The sequence below is a fragment of the Lepisosteus platostomus genome, chromosome 11 (assembly GCF_059453375.1).
Source record: "Lepisosteus platostomus isolate fLepPlt1 chromosome 11, fLepPlt1.hap1, whole genome shotgun sequence".
In the NCBI taxonomy this organism is placed as follows: domain Eukaryota; kingdom Metazoa; phylum Chordata; class Actinopteri; order Semionotiformes; family Lepisosteidae; genus Lepisosteus; species Lepisosteus platostomus.
Genome location: NC_142621.1, coordinates 34,007,178 through 34,028,005, shown reverse-complemented (window position 1 = coordinate 34,028,005; position 20,828 = coordinate 34,007,178). Strand labels below are relative to the sequence as shown.

Here is a 20,828-nt window from a genome sequence, read left to right as displayed (position 1 = left end):
ATCTGACACCCCGTGAGCACGTAGTGTCTGGATTTATCCTGAGAGCAATGTGGTTCTTCCTGACAATGCTGCAAGGAATCACACATTCAGGAAGTTTTAGGGTTCTCTGCTCTGTGTCAGAACCACAATACCATGGCTGACTCAAGTCATACCCCAGTGGTATGCAGTCGAGTGTGTAAACAGATTTCAACGTATCAAGTTATACTAAAACTGTATACTATACGTTAATACAATGCACTGGTGCAATCACACATACAGTAGAATAGGTTGCATATTTCCAATTCTCATAATGTAATACAGATATGGAGGCTTTATACAGCAAGGTGCAGGAGGGTGTGCTGAAAGAGCTCAATATACATAGTTTCTAGAAAGAAGAATCAGAAGTAAAAAACAGCTAGAAACCTAACCTAGGACAGGGGTGTCCAGTCCTGGTCTTGGAGGTTGGGGTCTCTGCAGATTTTCTTGGTCTCACTAAGACAGCAGCATCTGATGAGCTGGGAGAAGCTGTTAAACAGTTCAGTTAAGAGAGTAACCAGATGGTCAGACTCATTAAAAGTTGAGTTGGAATGAAAAGCTGCAGGTATACCATCTCTCCAGGATTAAGACTAGACACCTGGACCCTGAACTAAGAGAATAAACTAACATTCAACTTGCATTCAACCAGAGACTGACAAATTCTAAGCTGAATGAAGAAATATTTTTTTTAAAGGCATGGATCCTGAAAAAAAACATTAGCATATATGATTCTTTTATCACTGACAGATCTGTGGCTTATTTCTTGCTGTCTACTTTTCTAAGTAGAAATACTTCAAAATGAATCAGCAAATGTAATCTTCTGGATCTTCTGATGACCAAATGACCCCTACGATAACTTTTCTTCAGAATAATATAATGGTACAACAGTACTTACCATTCATTACAAAATCATCCAAGGACATCTTCTAATTTTGATAGTCAAACCTGCCAATCATTTCTGTACTCACAGGACCGGACACAAAAGTTCACCCTGTACTGACGGAGCTCTTTATACTTCAGAGCTTGAGTTTTATCACATCTCAAACTCCAGTATTTTTAAGACTCAGCCTTTCTTAGTGGCCAGTTGAAACACACTACTTGCCTTATTCTAAGCTATTGATTATGACCAGTTAAAGGGTACACTTACCTAACAGTTTATCTCAGATATACAAAATGGTGACCTCTATGGTACAGTAGGTTTGCTATTTTCTGGGAAACCTCCAGGTCTAAAGCTCAATGTTAATTAATTTCACAGTCAATCATACTGACACTCTGGATCTGGAAATACAGGAAAATAGGAGTATGAATACATCTTTCTTCCAGTAGACACCGCAGTGCTTCCAATAATACTTCATACTACAAAAAACTGCATTTCCCCAGGTGCCGAATGAAAAAAAAACTGTGTTAAAAGTCTTACAAATACTTGTATTGATTAGGGCTCTTTAGTAGAAATTAGATTATTTAAGGGACATTAAAAACTGATGTGAGCTCATCATATATCCCCTAATAGGGTGTGTTATGTACATTTTATCAATTGCTTTATTGAAACTGGAGGCAGGATGTTTTTCCTAAACTTTTCTAACTTCTATTACCACTAACATCTCATTTGTTCTGGAAAATAATTTATATACCATACCCGGACATTTTTCTTTTGTTAACAGAAAACAGAACAAATGGTTAGCACAGCATCACATTTTTAATAAAAAATCTTGACTTTTTTTAAAATCAGTACATGTAACATATTACAAAAAAGAAAACATTGTGTCAGTAGACAAATTGAAAATAAAAATTAAAAACATAAAATCAGTTCCAGAATTTACAGAGAAATCTCCAGACAAAATCTACTCCTTTGACATAACACTGGGAATAAATAAATAACACACTCAAACATTTTTAAACCATGTTAGAGTTTTAGCATTTTTTTTTATAGAAAAAGAACTAAAAGCATGCAGGTGTTCTCCTTGCAAAGCTAGACAGGGGTGCACTGAGACCAACTTATCTGAGTTCAAGGATCGTCTGAATTTCAGAGATGTGCCACAAGGCAACACAGAGGGCAAAAGTAGTGACTGTGCCCAAGTGCGAGTGTTAAGATCTCAGATTTATAAAATCTAACAGTTAAGGGAGCACACAGAACTGAGAAATAATGTATTCGGAGGCTGAGATGCTTTAAATTGACTGAATAGGCATTTTCAGGACTTCTAGCACAGTGGAAAAAATAAACCAGTCAAATGTAACTATTTAGAAATATTCTGCTGAGGAATTATTTAGTTCAATGTATGGGGTATAATAAACGCAATGTTTTGCAGTGTGCTGCTAGTCTGTATTAGGGTTTTCCTGTCATGAAGTCATAGATGAGCCCCATCAGGAGAGTGAAGTAATCAAGAATGAGAGTGCTTTTTGATTTAAGCACCGCAAAAAGACACACCGTTTTACATCACTATTAAAGAGGAATCTAGAAAACTGCCAGTATGAAAGGAGTTTCTAATAGTACTTTACAATTAAACCAAATATGTATTTTTTTCCTTTCTGCCTTACACAAGACTGATATTTTATTGCAGAACCCATGAAGAGGACAATGCTAGTCTGTAATAAGACATGAAATTGAGGATACTTTTTCCTTCAAATATGTTGGAAATTAAAGCCTCTGTTCTGGCCAGAAAATGACATGTATTTTGAAATGACTCTATAGAGACACTTAGAAAAATTACTTTCTGGCACTTTTTTTTCTGTAAGAAATACACTAGAAAATGAACTTAAACAGGAGCACAGCAGCACTGCACTGTCAGGACCAGACAGGTTCTGAGCAAAATGCCAAATTTTCAATAAACAGGGAATACAAAACGATAGGACTGAGTTAAAAGAAACCAAAAATTAACTCGGTAACATCTTTTTACAAATGAATGAAATGGCACTCAAGGTCTAACCAGTGCAATTAGTAACTGTGCTTTTCTTTCCATTTTGAAATACATGCATGACTTTATTATATACCCCAAACGACTTTTCCATCTATCTTAAATTATTTTTGTACAATGTGAAATAGAACCAATAAGCCTACAGGTTTCCCCTATTTTTTCTTTTGTTCTTTAAAACACTTGTAGATACAGTCTTCTCTGGAAACTTCTGAAGACATGAAAGACCAACTTAAAGTGCTTGACACTCAATATTCAAAACATGAAGAATGAAAGAAAATATATTAAAAATACATTTTATTATACTGGTGTGAGTCATTTTTTCCCCACCAGTGATACTGTGTTTTGTGTGAGTTGCTTGCAAATGATTCTACAACTCATTAATTGTAATTTCATTGTGCTAGGTTGTAGCATCTAAATAAACTTGAAGAAAAAAAAACAAAAAAGGCTAAATCAACGCACTCCACAAATTTAAGAAAAAGAGAACAACATAAAAAATAAAAGAAAAAGGATCTCATAGTGCCGCGGTCTGCACAAACTGTATACAGGACAAAGTCATGAGCAAGAACAGTTAAAAGCACAGAAACCATGAAAAAGCACATCCCCATAACAGAGAAACATCACAATTCAAACCCAGATGAAAGATGCCCACCCTTAGCACCCTTACCAGGGTTCAAGGTAAACCAACACTGCATTCCTGTACAGCCACTTCCAATGCTTATCACATGTAAGGATGTGCAAGACCATTTCTATTACTACAGACTTGGAAAGTGCATGTTAGTTTTAGCACTTCAGAACTGAATTAGAAGGGGAAGAATGCTTTCATCGTCCCATTTCCAAAAAATAAAAATGCTACAGCCAAACAATCGCACTGATAGATCAGTGACAGAGTTATGAGCTGAAGCAAAGTCATATTTTCTGAGAAGCGGCATGCCTTAGTCACGGCCATGTTTCTTATACCACTTAAGATTTTGGGAAACATTTTTACTGTCAGATTATCAAAAGCTTGCGAGTGGTGTCTTAGGCCTGCATCAACCACTTGTGAAACTTTTAGAATTTGCACACAACTGAAAACAGCATTAAAACAGGAAATTAGACATTCCTCAAAAGAGTCTTCCAATTTTTTTTTATTCCAAAGTCCAAAAAATATTTGCCATGAAAACATGAAAATGTCTGATGCATGTATCTTTCCTTTTTTGAAAATGGGATATATCAGTAATACACTCTACCGCACCTCTCACCTTTCACTCTCACCTTAATTTTGCTATAGATTCTCCTGAATGCAAAACCTTTTTGTTGCTGATGTGGGGCATCCTGTATATACAGTATGCATACTATTTAAATACTGCTGCAATCGCTTGTAGCTTACCTGATGCTAACCAATATTCAATGTTGAAGTTTAAATATCTCCATTAAAGACCATTTCTCGCTGCATGCACATTAGTAAAACAGAGAATGAGCACCCCCAAATCCAAATTGGATCCAAGACCACAACAATGATCCCAGCTCACACTTTGCTGAATTCATTGAGTTTAGACCATCAGAAAAATGTGTTTCGAGCATCCATGACAAAAACACATAGGGGAAAAAAAGGCAACAGGGTGCTTGCAAAAGGCAAAGGGCTTCTAGCAAGAACAAAATCAGGCCACAAATCAATCCACAGAGACCAAGAGGAACTGATAATGTAACAGGATAAATGTGAGGAGGGAACATCAAAAAGTAATATTGTAATCATGCAACAAAGAAACAAAAAAGGCTTTTTTCTTGACTTTCAAGGCAGGTACAGAGCAGATAGGCACAGGACAAGACCCAGAATTGAAGGCAGGTCAAACAGAAGCCCCTCAGCGTGGGGATCATCACAGGGAGCACAAGGAGGCAAGGCAGACAGATCACAGGCACACCGAGCACATAGCACGGGTCAGCCAAGACTGGAGACTAAGGCCCTGTATTGCACACAAGACCAGCAACATAAAGAGCAACAAAAACCCTTGCCCACTGAAAGCTGGCCTAGCTGGAGCTAAGTAGAGGATCAATAAGCAGATTAAATATTTATTCTTTCCAAATCAGCCAGCTGCCCACTTTTGATCAAACAAGCCGCAGGTGCTGAAAGGGACATTCTCTTGTTTTCTCTTCAAATGAAGCTGCCAGATAAAACTGCCATTTTAACCTGAATTTGGGGAGAGAGAGTGCAAGGCTGAATGAAAAAGGCGAGTGCGTTTTGAGAGCAATGCAGTTGTATTGACATGTTACACACTGCTGGAACAACTTGTTTAGCTAGTTAAGGCAGCTCCTAAAATTGCGGTAATGTCACATTTGTGTTAGGGATCTGAACACAGGATTTTCCAGACTGTTCAGTGTAGCTCTATCGTTTAGTACAGCTGCCACAGTTTCTCCAAATTAACCTCAATGAATAAACAAATACTTCCAGTTTTTGGTGGGGGGTTTAAAGTGTGACGAATGAGCCTTCTTTGTAAGGGGTCTCAGGGTCTCAGTTAAATTCACACATGAATAAACAGGTAAGCTTTTGATCTTATGAGGATTAAGAAGGGCCTTAATCAACCAGAAATGTAACAACACCGTGCTGTACAGTAAAATAACACCCAACTGGAAATTAAATGAAACAGGAGAACAATGAATACTTTAGGTTGATTAATATGACATTAAAGACCAAGAATCAACAAAACTATAAAATGCACCAAAAAACAAACCTTGGCATTCACTCCTTGATGGTTCTCAGCTAAATTCAAATGAGTGAATTCTCAATAAGTAGTGGATTAACTGAAATTATAAAGACCCAGTTTACGAGTAATTTTTAACATGAGTGCAAAAAAAAGAAAAAGAAAGATGGGCAGGTGCCACGGTCTCTTAGCTTTGTGCAGCAGTACTTTCGCTCTCACTACAACAGTATTAAAATATTTGGGAGGACAAACCAAGGCATTATAAAAAAGCGCCTACACCATTTGCCATTGTTACTTCAGCCAAGATGCATTTCAACATCAAACTCTTTCATACATAACAGCAAGGAAAATGGGCACTCTGTGCCACTCTAACAAGCCACTCCTGTCCCCCACCCCACAGCTGGAAGCTGGCTGTATTCAGGACAAATCTCAGCAATGGAATGCAGTGTTGCTGACCGGTTTGACATACAGGTAGTCAGAAAAAGTGATCAAGTAACATGTGCAATACAAGCGACATGACTATCGAAGGCGTTGTCATTATGCAATGAGCTAAGGCCTCTGAATAGTCAGTTTGAGCTGTTCTTTTCTCCTTTTACAGATGCCCAACCAGATTTCAGCCAGTTTCACATTGTTCTGCGTTACTTTATTCGTCCAGTAATGGCCGATGAAATGCTCCTTTGATTAGTTTGCATTTTCTTACCTAATGGAATATGTTAGAAGCAACCAACTGGAAAGAAACTGAGTAATAGCTACAGGTTTCTCAAATAACAATTTTAATTGTAGTCAATTATGGACACAACTATGACCTCTTCCTTTCCCACATCAGCTTTAGCTCTTTGGACAGAGTGCTGATAACTCCATACCAATTCACAAAGCTGCACTTTAAGTGTTAATCACCCCAGGCACTGGCATTCTAAATAGCAACTCATCAAATAATCATTTACTTCAATTGTATTCAACTTTTTAAATGTCTAAAAGTGGCTAAGAATTTCTTTATGAAACACTACTATTGGGGTAAAAGCCCAACAGTAAACACATCAGACATGTACAACATTTTTTGCCATTTAAATACAAAAAAGGTGACCTACATCAGCCCTCACAACGTCATATAATGCAGATTACCTATCACATTTAAAAACACTTGGAAATCATCAGAGCAGCCTCTTAAAATAATCATAGGACTGTATACAGAGCTACTGAGAGACACTACAGCACAGTTTTGCTCTGTTAGACTCTAGTACAGACAGCGGTAATGGAAGAACACTGTCACAGCCCTTTTGAAATATTAAGTACTCCATGTCCAGAATAGAAAACTAAACGGCGAGTAAAATGCTCTCACAGAAATCTGGGGCATAAAGGCAAAGAATGAACTAACCTTTCCTGTGCAGGGCTGTCTATCGTATCTAGTTTTGTTAGAAAGAAAAATTCAATCTAATGAAAATCAGCCTTTTCTTTCTACATTCCTGGTTTACAAACAAATTAAGTAAATACTGGATCGGTAAGACCTGATTCAACAGGATAGAAAATTGTGTAACAGCATGTGGAACACTTTCTATAAACAGTTCCTTGATTAAAACACCAGACATTAGGTTGGTGAAAAGGTGGATTTTTTCCTGTAAACGTTCAGCTTGCTCCATACCCTGAATGCTCACTGATGGGAGGATATAAAAGTAGAATGTTTCTGAAATGAAAGGTTCTGGGCTCCAAACCCAGGATCTAAGATGCCATATTACAGAAGTGATCCCAGGCCTCTTCTCCATATAGATATATTGGAATTATCAATATGTAGAGGGATATAGAGGTACAACTCAAAAATATTAATATACTGTACCAAATACACTGTCCACTGCAATTCAAATATACAAGTCTGACAAACACATCACATATAACTGTCTAACAAAGCTAAGAGAACTGCTCAGGATGCTCTTCCTAGGGAGCAATTGCAAACACTTCCAACACTACTCATCAGGTCACAGCTCTTCTTATGTCAATAGTAAATGTCCATGCAAAATAAAGAAGAATTTACAGATGTTACCAACAACTATCCGTAGACAAAAAGTAACAGTTTTAAAAAGTTGCCTTTATGCCCCTTTGAAACTAAACACCATTGTACAACAGCTACCTGTGGGCCAAAGGGTGGTGATGTGAATACAAGCTCCGAGCACAAGCTGATCCACATTGGGACCCATCAGCTAAGACACCCCACACTGCTGATGCTCTGCCTCAGCTTCACAAGAGCCCCTTCCACCACCCTCTCACTCTTCCTACACAGACCAAAATGTAAAATCAGCAACGTACACAGACACAACGGCAGCCACAATCCTGGAGACTACTGGTAGTCTGGTAGTACTGCTGAAGCCCTTTTAGGACAGGAAATGAAAGGAAAACTCTACACAATCCATTCGTTTTCCGAGATGCAACTCTTTATCATCACATGAGATTCTCCAAGTTGTCTTTTTACCATCTCCTTTGAATTGGGGCTAATTTTGAAAATGGCAACCAGTTTCTCCATCATAAGCCAAGCATGCCCAGAATGTGGCAATTTATGTCACTGTGGGTCAGCTAATGAGGAATACAACCATGATCAAATATTAACTTTTCAAACGGATTTTCTCTTATGTAAGCCAAAGAATAGTTTTCCCTTCATTCTTTCCCTGTTCAGGGTTCAGTTATTGTTCCATTATTGTACATGCCAGTTTGTTATGTAATACACACACATACAACATTAAACAGATCAGTACCAGGGTCTCCTTTCTTATAACCAATACTTTCCAGTCATATTCATATTTTATACTCATGCTATAATATTTATATGTATCACAGTAAAAAAGCTTGAAAACAGTGCAAACTGAGGCGGGTGTAGCTCTCATTACAATTTGTTCAATATCAAGTGAATGAAATCTACAGAACAATTTCATGATTGCTCCTTGAATGAAAAACACCTATGAAAAACACCTCAGAAACTGAATGTGATTGGTTGAGATCTTGAAGTCATCACACACGGATGACTTCTACAGACTGATGGGTTTCTCTTTGGATGTTTAAAAATTCATCAATATTTGCATTTGTACCAAGGAAATGAAGAACTTTTCCAGAATAAAATTAATAAAGGATAAAAACATTTTCTCCACATTTTTGTAACAGGTATATCTAATGTTATTATTTGATAAATGTAATGCTGCCAATAAACCTCCTTTTTATAATCAATCAAAATGTAATTAAGCTTTAACATTTTCATCCTTTTTTTAAAATACAAGCCAGTGGAGCACATTAAATGAAGGAGTGGCAAAAGTACATTATATGTTCTAATGAGACAACTGGACAGAATGCCCAGGAAAGGATGAATTGGAGTAAAACCTGTGACAGAACTGTAGAAAAACATTTAAAGCATGGGAAACTAATTACTAATCCAGTAATATAAGATGCAACACATTGTGTCGAACACCTTAAACAGCAATATTAGATCCAGTTAATGTAACACACTTAACCATCTTATTTATTTTTAAACTGTCTCCCAAAAGTGGGATTTAGCTCCGAGCGTGCAGGTCCCAATGGCATCAGCACCTGGGATGCTGGAACCAAGAGGACAGATCAGGAAACTGTAGCTACTTCACACGAATAAACCCTGAAGACAGAGGACCTCCCATTAGAAGTTTGTTCCTCTCTTCTTTGCCCACATGGTCGACTATTGCTATAATTAACTGCTATACTGCTGTGTTTAATTTTTCAGAACCATACCAAACAGAATTAATATGAGAACAAGCAGGTGGTTTGAGGACTATGAACCAATGGCAATAAAGCTCAATTAAAAAAAAATATATTTTACAGTCTCAAAAAAGAACATTAATCTTGTTTCTTATTAATAGCATATTCTTTGCACAAACGCATGAGTAAGAAATCGTTAATAATGTACAATCAGTTTCAGATGTCTTGGCTTAAAATCAAGAAGATGATCACCAAAACAACTCTGAAACTATGCAATCTCTTGACAAAAGTATTCAGATATGCAGATGCAGTAAGTCATCTTGTAGCTGCTCATGAGGACAGTGGAGGATGGGTGTGAGATGAGCACAGGCCAAGCCGGACCAGGAGTACCTTGTATACGGAGAAGGGGGTATCTCACACTTGTGTACCACTACAGCTGCCTGAAGAGTAATTTTGGGGGGAACCAATCATTAGGGCCAGTGAAAGGTTCATGGCATTTCTATCATCTTGACTGACACATCATCAAGGGAGGATTGCACTCAAGTTCCATATTTTTATGCTGGACAACTGCTTAAGTTAAACATCATGTAAAACTTTTGCTTTCTTAGTATTATGTTCTACTTTTTCTCCAGGTTTTACTTGTGCATCTACTTAAAAATCAGCAATACACCAAGAGCAATTATTCTATGCATCATGTCTTTTGCTTGTTCTAATCAAAGTCTTAAAACCATCCTCAATTTGCACAGCTTATGTAGGTTTCTGTACATTTTAGGAATTGGGAACATAAACCAAACCATGTGGGGACATGCTCACAAGCATTCACAGGAGCCACCCATCTCAAAAAAAGAGCACAGTATCTTCTGACCGTGGTCACAGAGTCATGCCAGCAGTTTAACCAGCATGATTAGGGAAGAAAAACGTGACTTGAGGAGCAATAGAAATTTCTAGGATTTTTACAGGACAGAAAAACGCTATAACCAGCACAGACTAAACAGTTAAAATCTTGGACTTTCCTGTTATTTCGCTCCATTCTTTTTGCAAATCCTATTACACAGTACAGCACGTATTCAAGTGATTGTGTTGTGGATTCTATCTATACTGTTATTTGCAAACATACTGTACCACTCTCTCAAAAACAGCTTCTAAAGAGACTGCTATAAGCATATAAGCAGGTTTCCAGAGGACGTAAAAGACCACTGCACAGTGCTCTGAAACTCATTAGCAAGTCACGAGGCACTGAAGCCTTTGGCACATTGTCACAGTTACCCCCAACTGTGTGTACTCTCATTCAGCTTTGAGAAGGCTTTTCAGAAGCTGTTGCTTTACATTACACCATTCGTTTAGCATAAGATACATACAATTTAAGATACATAAGATGAAGCTGATAAACTGGTTGAAAGTGCAGAACCACAATTCACCAAAACTCTGATGCATTTTATATTACTGCCCTGAGGCCCATAAGTGAAACATGGTTTTCATCTTAGATGGACAAACTCTTCAAAAGCGACTTCCATTGCTTCAGCTCTAACATCTCCTCATCAGCATTTGGTCAGTCACCCGGTTTAGATTTCCAGTTCGGTAAGGAGCAGGACCAGCAACTTCACTTCAGTTCCATCCTATCTTGCCTGTGCCTGGCAGTGCTGGGACACACACTGCTTCTCCACAGCCGGCCTTTCCTGAAGCACCACAGGTACCGCAAGGGCTTAATGGGAGCAGGTGTCATGACCAACAGTTCCCTGCCATCGGAAACACAAAGCATCCAAGACAAGGAGGATACAAAAACATTTCAGGCTTAAATGAATTTCAGCTGCAAGAAGCTGCCTGTCGTACCAGCTTTTGCTGAGCTTCCTGAAAAGGTGGAGTAACTTGCCCTTCCTTTCCTGGAGCAGACCAGATGATGTGCGGGAGATGACTGACTCGGGTAACCTGTAAGATGTGGTGATGAGAGGATTCGCAGTTTTGCAGCATCTGTGCTTGGTTGTGTTGGGAATGTGCTGCTGTGAGAATTCTGGGGGTTGGGGTAGATCTCTGCTCTGCAGTACAGGGACCCGCTTTAAGAGCACTTTCATCTGCCACAACCCCCAGACCAGCACCCCAAATTCTCTTAATAGTCCCACTCTTCATGCCATGAGCTTCCCTCATAAACAACATTTAACTGATCACTCTTTTAAAATCAAATCTATTTTTTTCCCCATGAACAACGACAGAGAAGGTTTCAAATCATTTTCTGGAGCTCCGATATTGGCTTTATTAACATTGATATTAAGGGTTTCTTTTTCAATTCCTCAATAAAGATATTTATCATCTTTAGGTTATGGCACCTATTGGTAAATTATTAAGGCTGTTCCTGATGGAAGATTCTTAAAAAAATACCTTGGATGCTCATATAACTGTCATTCAATTCAAAGATCTGGAAAAACATCCCCTGAACAAGTTTAAAGATGAAGCCTTCTTTGCCAATGAAGAAACACACCACTGCCCTAGACAAGACTGATGAACAAAATGCTAAGACGCTTATGCATTTAAATAACGTCTGCTGAGCAGTGCATGTGTCTCTGGTCATTCTCAACATCACTAAAAGAAATAGGACAACATTTACCAAGGGCTCACACAATTTTTCTGATAGAAAAGCAGCCATAAAATACAACCAGTAGGAAACTGCTTACAACATTAAAGTTCCAATCTGAAATAATAACTGTCTGATTTTAAAACAATATGTAGCCTTTATGGTTGTAAACAAGCACTTGATTTGTAATTTCCAAGTGCTAAAGAACCCTGGGTAACATGCAGTGGTCAATCATATGCAGATCATTAAAGCAGTCCAGGAGGTTGAATCTCCATGTGTTCTGCACTGAGTCAGGAAAACACAAAATCTGTTTGTATTCTAAAAGGTCTGAGCTTTGAAATGGTGGAATAAAACTACATATGCATTAATTAACATTGCTGTTAGTGTCAGCCAATAAAGGTGAGCTCTATATGTGGGTGGTAGTTTCACTTAAATTGAAGTGACTGTCCTTCTGTGTCTATAGGAAAGCTCATGACAGTGATCATCCCCAAGTTGAAGGGAGGGCAGCGGTGACTGGAACCCCACATCTGAGCAGAGACCCCCTTCTCCTGCACCCTCACCTCCACCCCTCCACGCAGGGAGTGTGTGGGATATCCTGCAGAGCTCAGTGAGACTTAGACAGGTTGAAAGGACATCTCTGACATCTTTGTCGGCGTCGTTTTTCTTAGTATGTCTTCAAAGGAACTCACATTCTGGATCCTCGTTCCTGAAGTATCTTAAAAAAAAGATGACACCCTTTAGTAAAGAAATAGAGAGGCAAGGACATAAGAAAAGGATGCACAGTCTTAGTGGACTGTGACTGCAGATTATCAATGGGATTGACAAAGGCCTGTAATTTATTATTTTCTGGGGGTTTCCCTACCAACTTTGACGCGAGGGAGGGCAAGCACATAAAAGCACTTGCTCAGCATGAAGACTGTGTCCTATTGTTGATGCTGTCAGTTCAAGCCCAGGCTAGGTTATTAGGAAGGCTGTGACCGATACCCCAGATAGCAGAACACCACTGGCCAAGTGCTGTCTGGACACCACAACCATGCAGTCAGTTCAGTGATAGGTGCAGTACTCCTCCTTACTCCTCAGTACTCAGAGGTAAAGGACAGTGGGGATCATGGGCTGCCAAGTGATGAGCAGCCACTCATCACTAGTTGCATTAGACCAGGGTCTGCACCTTCCTTGTTCAACCTGTGCCAGTGCAGGAATTTGGCTAAATCTTAAGAAAAATTGCTACTAACTGGTAATCACTGGGTCCCCTCCAACATGTAAAGTACTATGGGGTCCTTTGAGATCAAAAGCACTATATTAAAGCTAACTATAGCACTATATAAATGATCTTAGCAAAGACAGAATCATCAATCTGTCTAAAAGACAGAAACATTCAGGCACTGTGCCTTTTTAAGGGACACATTGAAGGTGGCAAAATAACTTACCTTGGCTTTCTCGCTGGGCTCAATGACAATGCCATTGGTGGAGTTATTGAGCTCTCGAGAGACTACACACAGGAACTCTGCCTGGTCCTCATTACCATAGTTATAGGAAGATCCAATACTAATGAGCTGGAGGGAAAGAGAATCAGTGGAAATGTACCTAGTGAGCTACTAAAAGCAGAAAAGGTGATAACTAAGACATGATGCGATTCAGTTACGCAGGAAAAAATTATTTAATACCACCAAAAATAAAAACGTTTAATGAGTAAGCTGTACAAAAGCCATGGCAAAAGAGCAAACCTAATATTCTGCAGGTTAGACAAGATTGCTGAAGCACCCTCATTTATTGATCAAAGAGTTTTATTGCTTCAATTCTGAGCCGTCACTGAGGTTTTTAATGTGCTGCTGCTGGTTGACTGCGTTTGAAGTTACTGCTGAAACCAGTTCCATTGGTTCTTTTCAACAAGTCACTCAAGATGTTCGCAACAGCTCTCCCAGCCTTTCACACTCTTTAGAAATGCAAGATGCCTGTTACAGTTGGGTACTTAAAATGGAATACAGCATTCTAGAATCACGGCACTTTTAAGGGGCTCCCTGTACACCCTTCTTATGATACTCCAATGAAGCCTGGGGCTTACTGATATACATATGTAAATCTCATTTAACTATTTACAATTCTTAAACAAACTAGTAAATGGCTCCTGAATGAGTGGAGAATTTCCACCTAAACCAGTAAACCCTTTCTTAAGTTCATGGTCTAGATCAAGGAACAGAGAGCCACGTGTGTGCCTGGTTTTAATTAGAGCTCAACTTTTATTTGCTTGATTTAACTATTTGCTGCTGTAGAAGATTAAATGAATCTGCATTCTACAGGTCTTATATGTCTGCCGTAATAGCTCTAAATCCTGCAGCAATAAGACTCAAAAGAGATTAAGTACATGCTGGAATTAGACTATTACATCATGGACACCTCACAATTTAGAAGGCTAAATACAAATACAGTAAGGTATGAAATCATTACATTACAGCACAGAGAATGTCAAGCCAATGAATATATAAAGCCTTAACTTCCATCAGGTTTGTTGCAAGTTCACAATTATCTTTCTACAATTCCACCTCACTGTTACCTGCTCAAACTTCCACCCGTCAGACATGGTGGAGACCATCTGAGTGAGTTCCTCTTCCTGGCACTGCAGCACCCGATACACATGCTTCACTGGACCCTAGAGAACGCACAGACACAAGGTATGTCACCTATCACTTATTATGAATCTCATTAAAACACAGCAGTCATATCACCCTACAACTCACATCTGGCAGACCACTGAAGCTAAGCAGGTGTGAGCTTGGCTAGTACCTTGAATGGGAGACCTCCTGGGAAAAACTAAGGTGACTGCTGGAAGAGGTATGAGATGGGCCAGTATGGGTTGTTAACCCTGTGGTTTGTGTGGGTCCCAATTCCCCCCCGTATTGTGACGGGGACACTATACTATAAAAAGGTGCCCTCCTTCGGATGAGATGTAACACTGAGGTCCCGACTCTCTGTGGTCATTAAAAATCCCAGGTGTTACCCTGGCATCCTGGCCAAATTTCCCATTGGCCTTTACCAATCATACCATGGTGTTCCCATTTTTTTTTAGTTCTACCTGTGTATCCTAAGTTTTCAGTTTATTCTTTTAGACGGCTTGTGTGTCTGTGGTCCAGGCTGTATACAGGTATATGCATCTTTAAAATTGCTGCCTATTAATTTCAATGAAATCAAACTGTGCCGAGAACAAACAAACCAGGTGAACACATTTTCTGAGTCAGATGAGTGTTTTAACTTAAACATATTTTCTTGCTAGTCAAGCTGGTGTCAGCTGGTGACTAGCTCTCCATTTCTAACAACAGAATCAACAAAACGTACTAATACTAACTACTAATAAAAGTCTCTTCTGCAAATTGCAAGGGACCAAACTATATAAGTTGCTTATACTTGAACTGCAGAGTGTCATAATCATTAAAGTTAAGGCTACAGTAACTATTACTCAATCCCCTATCCCCCGTGAAGGAGTCTCTCTCCAGCCACATCCTCACCTGTGATGTGCGGTTCTCGTTGTCTCGTATTCTCTCCTTGACCAGTCGCACCAGTGAAGCAATGTTATAGAACTCAGCTTCCTCTAAGACCCCTGTGGAAGAGAGAGAGCTCATATCTCCAGAGTATCACTGGCAGTCTGAATGTACCCATGCAATCTGGATAACCACGCAGACAACTAGAAATGATGGCTGTAGCAGTAGCCAATTCATATCTCAGCAGTGTCAAGCCGCAGATTTTATGATCACACAAACCTGCTTTTGTTTGGGAACATACTGTAAACAGGCGTCGTCCTTCGGATGAGATGTAAAACCGAGGTCCTGACTCTCTGTGGTCATTAAGAATCCCAGGGCGTTTCTCGAAAAGAGTAGATGTGTAACCCCGCCGTCCTGGCCAAATTTCCCATTGGCCCTTACCAATCACGGCCTCCTAATAATCCCCATCTTAAATTGGCTTCATTACTCTGCTCTCCTCCCCACTGACAGCTGATGTGTGGTGAGCGTTCTGGCATACTATGGCTACAGTCGCATCATCCAGGTGGGGCTGCACATTTGTGGTGGTGGAGAGGAGTTACCATTACCTATAAAGCACTTTGAGTGGAGTGTCCAGAAAAGCGCTATATAAGTGTAAGCAATTATTATAAAAATGTTTCACCTTGTAAAAATAACCTAATATTTAATGTTTTCAAGAAAGATCAACTTGAAAAGAGCACTTTAGTCTGAATACTTTATTCCTTTAGAAAAATACAGGGGTTTGGAAAAAAAAATTATTGTTCTGTACGTGTTGCACAGGATTTTTTACTTTACATCTACTGCTGAAATTACACATGCAGATGTGAAGCAAAATATTTTTGTTCTAAAATCTCTCAACTTCAACAACGTCTAAGCATAGTCTTTCTGCTATGCTTGTAAGTGCAGGGTCAGCCTGAATTTCATATGCTTGCACACGCTGAGACAGAACTGGAGAACCCCACCTTCTTCTGCCAGGTCTTTGTTGATGATCAGCTTGCCGTGCCGCAGGTAATTCAGGATTGGTCCAAAATAGGTGGGGTCTCTGTCGATCAGATAGGCACCTGTCTCATCCTGAAGGAAAATTAAGTCAGAGTTAACAGCCAAGTTGACTGAAATTATGAAACAAATGACAAAATACCAACGCTACCCTTTTTATATATTTTTTCCACTGATGAAATACAAAGTGCATTGGGTTTTGACTCGCAGGTCAAAATAACAAAGGTTATGTAAGCTGCAACAACAAAATTTGCACTTCTGATATAAATATCAGCATATTACCAGATGATAGTGAATATAAAAAAACAAAAGATGGAAATCGGTGATAATGATCAACTTAATTATTTTTCTATACCTTTGTATTATCATTATTAAGAGGCACACAGACCAATCATTTCTAATAACTTGCACATTTGTACAGCCAAAGCTGTAAGTCAGGAAACCAAAATGACAGCATACTCCCACAAATGTAAAAAATTCAATTTTCATAAATGATACATATCTCAGTAGCTTCATCGGATTCAACAGTAGGATGTTGTTTTTTGCATTCAGCAATAAATCAGAAGATTAAAACTCTGAATTTCAGGAATACAAACATATACACCCTTTCCAAAGTAACACATTTTGTTGCCTAACAGCCTGAAATCAGTACTCATTATAACAGAACTTATTTAACTTTTATTAACACACTGTAAACACAACCTCCAAGTGAAAAATCCTTAAACATTGTGAAAAGTAATTACAGGTGATAAAATGCATTAGGTTACCACAAATGTGTTTCTTTTCAATACACACCGTGTTTCACATTCTGTTAAAGTTTTTCAACCAACAGTTATATATAATATTATAATATATACATAGAATATTAGAAACTGTTTGAGCAACTGACAACCCAGAATGTAGAGTCACTACCCTGGCACCTTCAGCCCTACCGGTGGCAGTGTGTTCCCTCTCACACTACATTTCAGCTGGTACAAAGACAGAGCAAGAGCGAGCTCCAGCCGCCCAGCCTGTTTGTCATCTTACTGCGACATCTGGAAATGGCAATGAAGGAATTTAATACTCTACCACACACAACTGCACAACTGTACGAGCCTCTGTGCATAGGCCTTAATCTCAATTCAGATATTGCAGTACCAAAGAAACACTAAAAAGTTGCAAGCTGTCCTAGAATTCATTTCTATACAGGCCTTTTAGCAGATCACTCTTGGAGTGGTCATGGAGAGCTCTGAAGCACTCTGGAAACCCAATTTAAAACAAAGCCTTGGACCAATGGAATTCCAAATTGCCCAACGTGTATACTTAAGCATATATTAGACATATTACTTTGATGCCACAGTTTATGCTTGATGTAAAAATCTGAAGCTGCAGCACCTGCAAGAGCACTGATTTTCTGTTTTTATAATACAAAATAGGAACCAATATCATACTTTGTGGACGGCACTATGGTTAATATTGCTGCCCCATAGTGATGGGGCACTGGGGGCGATCTATGAGGAATTTGTATGTTTTCCCAATGTTCCAAATGTTCATGTGGGCTTCCTCTGGGTACTCCAGTTTCCTCTTACAGTCCAAAGGCATATTGGTAGGTTAATTGCCTTCTGGGATAATTGGCCTTGATGTGAGTGTGTGTGTCTGTCTATGTGTGGACTGCAACAGATTGGAGGCCCATCCAGAGTGTATCTGCCTCGTGCCTGTTGCTCTTCAGGATAGGCTCCAGCTCCTGCGTAATCCACTATTCGATAAAGCTGTTGAAAACTGGATGGATGGATGGATGGATGGATCTTGCTTGGCTGAGAGAATCCTGACAAGAGCACCTTGCGAAATGTCTGGGAACATTTGTGTCTACAGCTTTGGAAACATGGGACCTGGCCAAGTGATACACAAGCACTCCGGGAAATTAAAAAAAGAACAGTTTCACTGACACAGTTCTGTCAAGAGTTCAAGTGCCAGATGTAGTCAGTCTCGGTTTGGTTGTACATTTTCAGTTCAGTAAACATCACAGGAAAAGTCTTTACTGAAAAAAGCAAAAGTTGAATAGGAACAATTAACCTGTGGTCAAGATTATCTAAAACAGTACCACCACTGGTTTTAAATGTTAGTGTTCAACAGAGAGAGTTTACCAGAGGAATATACTTTTTGTCCGACTACCGGTTTAGGTTGTTTGTTACTGGCCCACTGTGTCCCAAACTTTTCTCATCTGTATGGCGACTTAGAGCTGCGTGACAAGATACTTTGGCTGTGCCCAAATTTCGCGGACATAAAAGCGGAATTATTTTGAAAAGGAATGTTTGCATATTAGCACAATGTCGCCAGTTGCATAAACTTTTGAAAACCACTTAAATTAAATAATTAGGCTGTTTATTGTCTTCTGAATTAGGGTCATAATGATTTTCCTGGCGTCCCAGTCATTTTGATCGCCAGGATGTTTATTAATAAAATAATTTATAAACCGTCTTTCAAGAAACACAAAGCAGTTGAAATATAATTTCAAATGTATTAATAAATAATGCATTTATAATTTTTTCCCCAATGTTCTATCCGTGAAACGCTTTCTATATTCAATGCTGTAGAGTATAGACAAATCACTAAAATAAACTCTAGTAAATCAAGAAAAATGTTTAAACTATGATATTTTCTGTTAACTCGGTGAGTGAAATGTAAAACGAGAAAAAAAGTAGGTGAACAACATGTCAAGTTTATTCTGTGTCCATGGTAGGTGAATTACATTTTTATCTCACGAGCAATGATGTATAAGGGGGTCTGACCCTGCTCTTTACTGTCTGGGGACACGAACAACACTCGACGGTACCACATCGCAGACTGGACACAAAGTTGTCCGAGACAAATTTGATTAAACACCAGACACTAGACCTCAAGTTAACAACTCCCACCTTGTCAGAGTCGAGATCTGGGTCCTCCTGGCACAAGCGGGAAAGAAACGATTTGGGCTCTCTGCATAAAGTCTGTTTGGTGGTGACGAAGTAGGTGCCGCCAACGTTTAGACGAACCCACTTGGACCCGGGCTTTTCGGGAGAGCTCGGGTTGCTTTTGAATGGAAAGCCGAAACTGGACCGGGTCGAAACTCCTGGACTTGACAGACCGCTCCGTGCGGGGATCATGAGAGTCGGGGAAGAAAGCCGGACGGTGTTGCGGATCTCTCTCGGTTCCGTGTGCTCTATAGTACCAGTTCCAGACTCCACAATGTGCAGTTCTGCCATGTTTTTCTCGTACACACCAGGATATCAATTTATTTCCCAGGTAAACCTACAACCCCTATATCAGGATCTTCCCTCATGCAATTACGCGACAGCCAACGAATTTGCTTAACTGTACGCATCAAGAGTTGTTTTTTTTTTTTTGACGAATCGATAAAAGGCGAAATGCACTAATCTCTCATTGCTTTCTTGGCTTTAACCAGGATCTGCCTTTATTTAATAATACCAAAAATATAGAGGGAAGGCAGGACTTCCGGGTCACATATTTCTGTGAATGTTGCTAAACATGATTTATACCTAGAAACTATATTAGACGTGTCCAAATTATAATACGAATATCGGCTTATTCATTACTGAGATAGAAACAATGGTAGACCATTCATGATTTAAATCAACGTATAATTATGGCTTTAAAATAGTATTTACTTCCGTGTCAATTTTATTTTCATTTTACATTGATTAATAGTAAACAAAACAGGGGATAATTATATTGTTGTGTTTTTATAGTTTCTTGGTTTAAAATAAAACATTTATCTAATCGTGTTTAATAAACAGTTTTTTTTTCGTGAATGTGGACTTTCTTTTCGCCATCTTTGTTGTGGGCCTTACAACACAGCAAACCGTCGCATAACAGAGCTGCGCTGAGCAGGGGGTCTGCACTTGGACCCTGTGCGGTTACCGGGATATGAGGCTGTTTGCTTCTCAGAAAACCTGTATATTAACGCACCGTTGCACTGTAGAATGTAAAGTGTCCTTCAATAGCTGTGCTCATAAAAATTCAGCCTGTAATTTTGTTAATATTGTAGCTCAGGTGGGTAGCTGCGTTAACATGCAAAGGAACGAATAATAGGTTTATTCCATGCTGAAAAAAAGAAGAGAACACAACGTTTCGGCCGTGGAGCCTTCTTCAGTCACACCTGAAGAAGGCTCCACGGCCGAAACGTTGTGTTCTCTTTCTTCTTTTTTTCAGTATGGAATAAACCTATTGTTCATTTTGTTAAGACTGTGTGAAACGAATTGAAACCTGAAATTTGTCAAAACTTCGTTGTAGCTCCAATGCTACGAAGAGCGGTGATGGATTAGCCTACCCTTAGATGAAAACACTGAAACGACTACAGTATTGTATTACGTTTCCCCTGTAATTACTGCTGACAGTATCTTTGGAAAATGTATCACAATAATAACCATTCTAGGTACTGTAGCCAGGTTTGCCATCTGGCGATTTTAAAAGT

The 20,828-nt window shown here is 39.1% G+C and overlaps 1 protein-coding gene across 1 annotated transcript; it reads right to left on the bottom strand.

The window, feature by feature from the left end:
- Positions 1–1,692: 1,692 nt before the first annotated feature.
- kctd2 (potassium channel tetramerization domain containing 2) lies at positions 1,693–19,843 on the bottom strand. Its single transcript, XM_088599350.1, has 6 exons — positions 19,273–19,843; positions 16,345–16,453; positions 15,374–15,465; positions 14,425–14,520; positions 13,301–13,426; positions 1,693–12,588 (listed from the first exon to the last, which is right to left on the bottom strand). Exons 1-6 carry the CDS (start codon positions 19,597–19,599, stop codon positions 12,559–12,561), a joined length of 780 nt encoding a protein of 259 aa, XP_088455476.1. The 5' UTR covers positions 19,600–19,843; the 3' UTR covers positions 1,693–12,558.
- Positions 19,844–20,828: the final 985 nt, after the last annotated feature.